This window comes from Lasioglossum baleicum, chromosome 3, assembly GCF_051020765.1.
Source record: "Lasioglossum baleicum chromosome 3, iyLasBale1, whole genome shotgun sequence".
NCBI lineage: Eukaryota > Metazoa > Arthropoda > Insecta > Hymenoptera > Halictidae > Lasioglossum > Lasioglossum baleicum.
Window position 1 is genome coordinate 11,306,345 of NC_134931.1, and position 9,972 is coordinate 11,316,316.

Genomic DNA, 9,972 nt, shown 5'->3' on the forward strand with positions numbered 1-9,972 from the left:
GTTCGGACGTAATTGTAGTTGCCAGATAAAGCGTGTCAGTTCCGATTCAGCCAACGGCGGAGTTTAAATCGGTCATATTGTGCTCTTTAATTATTATCGATTATGCGTTGCGTAATTGTAATATCGAGTAAACTGCAGTAGAGCGCACAGTATTTTCCGCGGTGCCGTCGTCGTTTTCCAGCTGAATTTAATGACCGCGACAAGCCGGTTTGATTGTGAATAAAATACGTATCCGCTCATCGTATCGGAATTTCGGTTGAATTGTTGATTGTACGAGTGACAGCGGGCTCCCGATATCTACCGGGAAAATATTGTTACTGCGGACGGTCTTTGTACTTTGTAATACGGACAGCACATGCGACACATTCCAATGTCCACTTTCTCTCTGACCGCCAAACAAATGGTAAAAATTGATATCCGAGAGAGTATTCGTAATAAGCGTGCAGATCCCGCGAATCAAACCGAATAAAAATAAAATGTCTGTCGATCTGAAACTGCCACTGTGACTCGCCTAATCGAATCGGAATGCACTATCATATACTACGATATTATTTATTAAAACTCGCGTGCAACTTGTGTAGTGCTCGTTCACGGTGTTATATCTCCAAACAAATGTGCTATTTTCTCCGTCATGTTTCAGAATTTTTCGGTGAGTATCTTCGAACCTTTAAGACTGGAAGAGGTACCGAGGAAATTAATATATTGATCGAGGGGATGAAAATGTCTGCGTGTGGCCATCTTGGATTTCATCGCACGATTTATGCATTTGCGAGTAACCACTGGGATTTCCCTGCCTCGTAACTAAACCACAGAGATTAACACTGTACTCACGATCGGTGTGTGGCTATCTGTAACAGGAGGAAGCAATCCCTTTGCTGTTGTAAAGAAACCGAACTATTAAATATATGAGCCACAAATATTTAATTAATTTATGTTATAGTTTCTGTAACTCTTCACAATTATTAAACTCCAAGCCAATTATTGTATTGTAAATTTTAACCCTTTGCAGTCGAAGCTATTTTAACCTGAAAATTAAACATTCTTCCAACCCATAATAATTCCGTTGTATATGATTTTTTTTCATTTTATGGATATGAAATTGATGTAATGCCTCATACAATACTTAAATGTGTAGTAATTGATTGAATACCAACATATTTAATAATGTAAACAATATTCTAAACAATGGTACAACAATTTTTAGTGGTGACTCTGAGTCCCTCCTCGACTGCTAAGGGTTGAGACCTTCTTCCAAGAATAACCACACAGTTCCTACGAAGGAGGAATTCGGCATCTCCTAAAATGTTGTGAGACAATTGCAGAAGATTGCACAAGACAAGTGGTAATACACTTGATTAAACTAAAACTGTTTACTTTAAGATGTGACTACTTCCGTGTTATTCTCAAATCGTGCACGAATTATTGTAATTATCCAATAGAAGAAACCATAAAATCTGTGGTAGAAATAAAGCGAAATAAAATTACACAGAAGTTTCGAAAATTAATACTTGAAATTTGTGTTACCGATTGTACTAATTTCCATCAATTAAAGCGTGCCCGAACATAAAATCTGCTCGCAAAATTTTAATTCGCGTGGAATGATGAATGCTCGCGCAGGCATCGCCGGTAATAAAACGTCACAGGCAGCAAATCGCCGGCTGTTTCAATCTAAGTGTCGAAACTTTCTAAAAATCCTGTCCAATTTTTTCCCCGAACCGTTCTTGCGACCGTCACGAAATTGCATCGGGGACATGCTCAAGCAACCTGCACCATCTGCCGTGTACTGGCTGCAACTTAATGGCTTGTATGGTGCACGTCACGTACGATCGTGTTCGTGTTCTCGGGCTGACCTCGCGTGACCAGGCAATTATAGGTTTCCAGCACCCTGTACGTAGCCCAGAAGTACCAATCCGCTTCGGATGAGACCATCTACTAGCTGGCCCTTCGTTCCTGCCGCGATTCACAACCTGATCCTAGCGCGAATAACGCTTTTCCGTGATGATTACCATCCCGATTAAGCCTACCTATGTCCAACGAGAGTTATAATTCTGATCCGTGAAATTATAGGATACGCGCTGCTCGTTCTCAGGTAAAGACTTCCATCGTTCACTGGCAACTTAACACTCACTTACGAGCGTGACATAGATAGGGTCGTAGAGCCATCGACGGTTGCAGTATAGATAAAGCTAGTTTGCTACCGTGAACTTTTCTGTGTGAAATTACTGTCCACTTTCAGCTAGTTTTATTTCTTAAAAATCTTTTACGGTAGATACGCTCGCTCACAAGGTTTATTTTATCCTTCATTTTTGATTAGCAATTTATGTACATGTAACCATTACAATGTTCGGTTGTCATAAAAATTAAAAAATTAGCATTCATTATTTATTGTAGCCTAGGTTGCGTGTTTGGATTTCATTAGAATGTTCAATTCATAGCAAATATCAGACTGTAAATTGTACGGATTATGATAGGAATCAGTATGTCCCATTTATAATAGGAGAAAAATGTATCATATAAAATTTAAAAATATCAATGAATTATTGTGAATTTGCTGAAATGATCAGTCCAGTCATTATAAATGTGACCGACCTCAGTGCAGTAATTCATTTGATTCTGCAAAGCTGCACAATGCACAGCAAATGTCCAAGTCCGAATTAGATCCATAAACTAGCTTCTGTTGTCTGATCCGAACTCGGAGCAGCTATGTGACGTATTCGATTCCACGATTTCGGTGCGATAATCCCGTTTCAGCGGAGTTTACGATCTTTATCTTACGTATTAAGTCATTTCATCCTACGTGCGGGGCCAGGTCGACGTTTGTTAACACGAGAAGCACGGCTCTAACGGCGAATAGGTAGGTTTGTCACGTGTGCTAGAGGGGTTGTTGGAAGGAACCTGAAGGGGAGTGGTGGGCTTTAGGTCGGTCGCGGGGGGTTGTCCCTTGGAGTGAGCACACTTTTATAAACTTTGTCGTCGACTAATCCTCCTCTGGCCCTGATCCCTCTTCCAGCCAACTACGGCCGACCTCGAAACGGTCACCAGGATGCTGGGAAACTTCATCAGCCCGTCATTTCGCGTTCCAGAAGGAAAAGAGGGAACCGATTCGATCCCTGCTTAGACGCTCTCCTCCTCTCAGTCCACCTTCCCGTAAATTGGATTACGATACGTGCGTCATTAGCGACATACTTTATTCGGCGAACCGAAGGAACATGGAAACCCCGGGCGCCGTTAATGAAACGAAAAATTACGGAGCCCTGATTTTTCATCTATAATTCACTTTGGTTAACGAGCACGGTATTTCAGGATGCGAGAGGAGTCGCAGGAGTTATGGGAGTGATATAGTTTGGCGTTGTTTCAATAGCACAAAGTCACTCTTCAGGTTGAGTTTTAAATGTTTTATCTAGACTTAATATATAATCATATTGGAAACTGCTCGATGATTATTGATTAAAAAAGCAAAATTTACATATAGGAAGCAGATAGAAATATTACTTGCTGCTTCATTACGGTATAAAGCTACCAGTAAACGTGTCTGACCACTGTCTCTTTTCACTTATTCTACTGGATTCACTCAGCTACTGCTGAGCTATCTACATATAATGTCAGTATAAGCAGATTGAATTAACACTTCTACTCACGAGCAGACTACGAACAAGAAGATTCACTAGTTCAACGCACTTCCTGCTTAGTAATCACACCCACGACTATATGGTAACACTACATCATCATTATGTACACAATATGCATTAGCACGAAGAATATTGACCGCAAACCGACAGGAAAATCGTGGCACGCGCAGCCACCGAAACGTTGAGAAAGGAAGCAGGACTCCGGCGAAAGAACGATAAACCGGGATTCCGGCGTTTTAATTAGTGGCAGAATAAAAAAAGAAGAGAGACAGTGAGACAGAGAGGGCGAGAGAAAGAGAGAGGGACCGGTAAACCGGCTAAGTGAGGGCGAGCGTGGTCGGCCGCCGGCGGGATTAATAAATTAGCCGTAAGGTTTTAAAACGGGTGGTCGGCGCCTAAGCTCTGGCGAGGAGAGAACGACAGAGAAAGAGAGGAAAAAAGAGAGAGCAAAGGGGCAGATAATGGTTCCGGTCAACAAAATGAATACCGGCACGCGCTGTTCTTTCCGGATCTCTGAATAGACTTGTAACGAGTCGGTCGGACCTCTCCGTTCTCCCCGTTCCAAGGCCCCCACCTCTTTTCCCTACGGGATCCCATGGCGGGCACGTTGGTAGGAGAGGGTCAGAGGGAAAAGAGGAAAAAGCGGATCCGAGGGGCGAGAACGGGGATGAGCACCGGCCGTGGCGAGGGTGAGGCCGTGGTCGAGTGTGTAATTGTGTTATTTTGTTGCCATTTCACGTGAGGGTCACCGCGGGAGGGCCAGAGGTGTACATAAACACCAGGATTGTTTTATTCATTCGGCCTGGTGACCGTGCGACGCGTGCCACGTTGTCCTGTATCTCTCTCTCTCTCTATCTACCCCCCTCTCTCTCTCTCTCTGAATCTCTCTAGTCCTCTTTTACATTATTCGCGCACTCCCTCTCCAGCAGAATCGCAGAAACTCTCGTGTGAAGAAAGAAGAATCGCCGCGAAACGTCACCTTGGGACTAAATTGCGACGATCGGAGTTCATAAATAGGGTCACGTTTATTTTAATCACCCTATACCGCAACCTTTCGCTGCGTTCTTTATAATTTATCGAAGAAGAAACGAGCAAGAATGTGTGCGTAAGTGCGAGAGGGTGCGAGGCTAACCCTAGAACATTTAGCTTGGAGACTAAGAAATTTATAGGTGTACTTCGCTAAACATTCTTTCAAGAATATCTTGCCAAACTGTCAGTTAGTCCCCGGCACACGGCATAGGGTGATTCACTGGGTAGTGTACTCAATGACAGTGCTGCCATCAAACCATCACAACGAGAAACGCGTTTCTTTGGCTACATTTAACCCCTTGGATGCGATGCGCTTTAATGCATTATTATCCGCTTCCTATAATTTGACAGTAACTAGGGAAAATATCAGAAAGTCTACATCACCAAGAGATTATTGTAACATCATATAACGTCACTCAAGCAAACTAAAAATCCATCGTCATCCCCGAAGGGTTAGGTGTCGGCGAAGAGACCGACATCACTTTTTCCGTCATTGGAAAGTTGTCGACGATGAACCGCTACAGACGGTTGTGCGCGTGTATGTTAACTGGATAATCCGAGGAAAAGAGAATATTTACTACCCAATGAACTGCCCCGTTGTATCGAGGCTCATGAAGAATTCGCGAAGAGGAGACATTCTAAGGAGCCGCGACGAAGACATCCTAACGGAGGTTCCAGCAATCACTTCTCGGACTTGGTGGACGAAGGAGTCTAAAAAAAAAAGAGTAAGCGGCTCAGGGACCAATCACGAGGCACGTATTTACACGGGGCGGCGCGCGCCCTTAACGCAAGGGTAGAAGCCCCTGCGCGCGAGTAAAGGTCCTTTTTATGCGTGCGGTCGCAAAGGCAGCGTAAAATTGAGTTACAGGGCAGTTTATTTTTTTATTAGCCAGGCCAACCCTGCCTGCCGCGCGGCGGTTTCAACGCGGAAAGGGTGGTGTTTGCGGCCGACGGATTTCCCGATAGCGGTTTTATGGCGTGTCAACACGCTCTTACGCGGCCTGGTGTGTTCGCGCGCGCGTCCAACGGAAAGGGAAAATAAAAAACCGCCGAGGGCTGAAGGGGAGAGAGAAAGAGAGAGAGAGAGGGGTAGAGAGGAAGAGAGACGCAACCGGTGCACGCGAACCGACGGCTAAATCGAAAAGATCAGAAGCGGTGCGGAGCGGAGAACGAGCCTGCCGATTAAAACTACGGCTCCGCCCGGGGTCCGGCCAGGCCTGTACCGCCGTCACGCTTGTAAGTATGCGATTAATCGTGGCCACTTATCGCGGGCCTGCGTTTATTCGCCGAGATTTCCGTGGCGGTGGATTGCCCGAGCAATCTCGGCCTCGAGATCTTTTAATAATCGACCGCGCCGCGAGATTGACAGCTCGACGGTGAAAATTCTCGAAAATAAATCCTGATAATTTAACTTGCCTTTGGTTAATTATCACAAAAGTGTTCCACGTGAGGCCCAGCGATCTTTCGTGTGATCGATGCACGAGAATTTTTGCTCGTTCACCATTTCGACGAGAGAGGATTATGCGCTACGGAATATCACCGTATTCCAAGATCATCGAAGAGTACTGGCACACGACACGTTCCCTCTACGCGTCTATCCACGCCAATTCACTTCAGGAATGTTCATTTCCGCAGGTTCAGCCAGAGAAAACGCTAAGGGGATAATGAGGACAGGCAGCGGAGCCGCACGGTGGTAATAAGGTAGCGTGGTGCGGCCGGGATGCTAGTCACGTTTCTAGCTGCTGACAGCTGCGGCTTATACGTATGACGTGGTATCAACCCCAAATTTCACCGCCTAAGCACATCGTGTCATCACTGCCCTAAGACCCCGGAATGCACTCGAACTCCCACCTGTCACACCACGCAATACATTCCTCCACGAAGCATGCAACATTTCTTCCCGATCCATCCTTATTTTTCCGTCTGACTCTAAATCGTTCCCTTGGTCCATTTATTTCAGTCAACCCCTTCGTAGTCGTTAAAAATCTATAGTAATTATTAAAACACGAACTTTCTGCGTTTCAGCTTGCAAATCGAAAGTCGAAATAAAACGAAATGATATTTTAATTCTTGTTGTCTCATGATAGCATAATAATGAAGTCTGAAATCATTCAGATTATCGTTCAGACACAGAACCGTAAGGGCAAGAAATTTTATTAAATCATTTAGCACATATTTTACATGAATATGCAGAATGTGAGAAAAACGACAATAAACTCATAGCTAACTATCTTTATTAAGTACGAAGTGTCGAGATTCTCGGTGAACAAATAAAAAATGAAAATTGAATGAAGTTTCAGAATAGACTCTAAGAGGGTCTCTAGAAAGTCGACAGTCAGCGAGTTCCCATGAGCAGCACTAGCGTGCACGGTAGCGCGTCGTTCCACAATCGAGCAAACAGCGTCGACGCGCTGGTAGAGCCGAGGACAAGGTAGCTATAGAGAGCGTAGGATATGGAGAATAACTTTACTTTGAGAGACCTTGATTTCACCATTTGAGTCATCGCCCCTTGCTTCGTAATTATTGATTTTCCGCGCTACCCTAACTGCCCTAACTTCATAGAGAAAGTAAGAGAGAGTGAGCGAGAGTGACAGTAAGCAACAGAGTGAGAGAAGGCGAACCCGACCGGGATAGAGCGAGATCGAGAGGGCGACTAAAGAAGAAAGAGCACGTGGGTGAGTCGAAAATGCGTTCCTCCCCCTGTCGCAGGGGACGGAGCGTACGAGCGGTAACCCTACCGGAATTGCTATAGCCCTTATCAATGACTGCGCGAATTTCTTAAACCGTTCTCTATTTACCTAGAAGAGGATCGAACCAGGGGACGAGCGATTTCGACAGCAGCCCGTATTTGCTGTCGTTAAAGTCTCGAGACGGGTAGAGTGGAACACGTTCGAGAGACCGAATCCCCAAATCGCTGGACTCGGAACAGGACTCGCGGGGGATGGTTGAGATTCCTTCAGCGTCGGGGCTCGGTACGATAAGAGATTGGAATTCTCACCTCTGCTGAGACTGGACGGAGACATGGACATTCCCGGCCTGCTTCCGTCAAATGTGCCAGGCCTCTCCGGCATTTTCATGACATTCTCTTGCTGACCTGATCCACTTCCAGACAATACGTCGGCGTTGCTCGTCGGGCTGGACGTTGTCGTGCTGGTCGAGACAGCGGTGATACTGATACTGGTCACATTGCTACTGTTCCCGTTACCGCTGGGATTCACGTTACTACTCGCGCTACCACTACTGTTGCTGCCGGTGCTCTTGGCAGCAACGTTGCTGCCACAGTTACCGGCGTTCCCGGTCCCGTTGTTGTTGTTGCCATTCGTCGAGGTAGCGTTCGTGGTGTTACAACTGGTCACGGCGGTCACACTGACCACTCCCTCTCTGGCTATGTCCTGAATCGCACTGGCCGCCCTGGAGCCAACCCCGGCCGGTTGGAGAATGGTATACTGTTTCGAGGAGTCGGGACTCGTCACTGCTGGAAGAGAACCCGTGGGACTTTTGGTCCCGGGAACAGAACTTGCAGGAACCTCCCGCCTCGCCACGTGATGAGTCTCCTCTTTCGAGGATTTCAACTGCAGTAGCGATACTGTGGATGGATGTTTGTCCTCGGTGGAGGTCGACATGCCGGTAACAGGTTGTGGCGTGGGCATCGTGGGCCCTGGACCAGGTGTCGGGTAACCCACGAATGTGGCTGCTGCCGGGTACGGGCCGATGGGTGGAATTGCTGCGGAAGGCACAGCCACCGATGGTGTTCCGCGGCCGGTAGCCTTCGAATGATCAGTATTCGGTGGCCTGAACGCCGACGTCGCCGAGAACGGGGAATTCGTCGGAGGAGACGACGAGGAGGAGCTCGAGGTAGCTATCTGCAGAGCCTTCAAGTTGCTTTCACTGTACTGTCTATGATAGTTCGCGTAGAGCTGATGCTGCTGTAGCCTCGCCGCGTTCTGAGGCGACTGGCCGTTCCTACACGTCCGATCCCTGTCCCTGTCGTTCATCTTGTCCCTGTCCGCCTCGTCTTTGTCGGTGGTTGGATCCGACATATCGATCTCCAGTTCGTTCGAAGAGTCGTCCACCAGTTCGTTGAAGTCAGGAGGATCGTACCTGGAGTACTTATCTACCTGGCGACCATGAGGATCCACGTGACCGCCCACCAGATTCCTGTCATTGCGTTCTTTGTTCGATAACGATCTCACGGGTACCGGTCGGATTTTGCCTGGCTCGTTCACATTGTTTAAATGACCCGCACTCTCGTTTTCTGATTTTATGAAACTGTCCAGGTCTTTCTTCACTTTCACGGCATGTTGTTGCTGTTTGATGGCGTCCTGTTGCTTCAGCTGTTGTTGCGACTTTGCACTCCGGTCTTGTTGTCCGCGGAAGGTAATCACGTCCTTCAGAGAGCAGCCGGCTTCGTTGCTGGTCGTCGAGGAGTTAGACACCGAGGACGGCGACAATTTCGGGTTGTCCTTCTTCTCCTCGAACAGGTTTTCGAAGTTCGACTCATATTTGTCCTCGTCCGAGTTGCCTCTCTGATACAGAGATCCTCTCGGGCCGGGCCAACTTCCGGACAAGCTTTTCAACGCCGCTTCTGTCTCTCTGATCAGAGTCTCGTCATCTTCGGGTTCCTCGGAGTGCTTGCTCGATTTTCTCGCTGGACTGCCAGAGTTCGGTGCATTGAACGCCCGTTTCTTTTGTGGCAACGGTATGCTCTTGCTCAGCTCGTTCGCCTCGAGCAATTTCCTCGTCTCGTCGTCGCGCACGCTTTTCCTCCTTCGTTTCGCAGCAGCATCAGCTGTCTCCATTTCTTGCAGTATGGTCGCTTGCGCACACTTCTTGTTGTTCAATGGTTGCTGAAACTGCGGCAGTTGTTGCTGTTGTTGTTGTTGTTGTTGCTGCTGCTGCTGCGGTTGCTTAGGATTCGGGCTGACAGACTCTGCTTCCAACTTCCGTTTTTTAAGATGAGCCATCGCATTCTGGCCACCCGGCACGCTGGTCAGTTCCACCCTGGAACACAAAAATTCCAGAGGATCAGGAAATCTGCTCCCTCATCGAATGCACGGATGGCAGTAGTGACCGGTTTTGAACTGTTTTTTTTTGTTTTTTTTTTACGTGTGCAAGCTTGTCGCTCAAGGTCGGCCGCGGTCTAACGATACTTTCAAAGTTCGTAGATAGAGGCTCGAGGGGCCGGTTCTGTCGGTTCCAAACACGATCTCGGACCAGCCGAGTCCGTCCTCTCCGTCTGACGAGACGTCGACTGTTAACTTCGAAGATTCGCGCACTCGAAAGCCTACGGGACGATCGCTTTGTGTTTGTTTTT

The 9,972-nt window shown here is 47.1% G+C and overlaps 1 protein-coding gene across 9 annotated transcripts in view; it reads right to left on the reverse strand.

Moving 5' to 3' along the window:
- LOC143207473 (uncharacterized) overlaps positions 1-9,972 on the reverse strand; it is a 398,430-nt gene that overhangs the window by 26,231 nt on the left and 362,227 nt on the right. For all 9 annotated transcript variants that reach the window (XM_076420989.1, XM_076420988.1, XM_076420987.1 and 6 more), the window contains one exon: positions 7,657-9,659. In XM_076420989.1, coding sequence (XP_076277104.1) covers positions 7,657-9,659 — 2,003 coding nt within the window. The remainder of the gene's footprint in view (positions 1-7,656; positions 9,660-9,972) is intronic.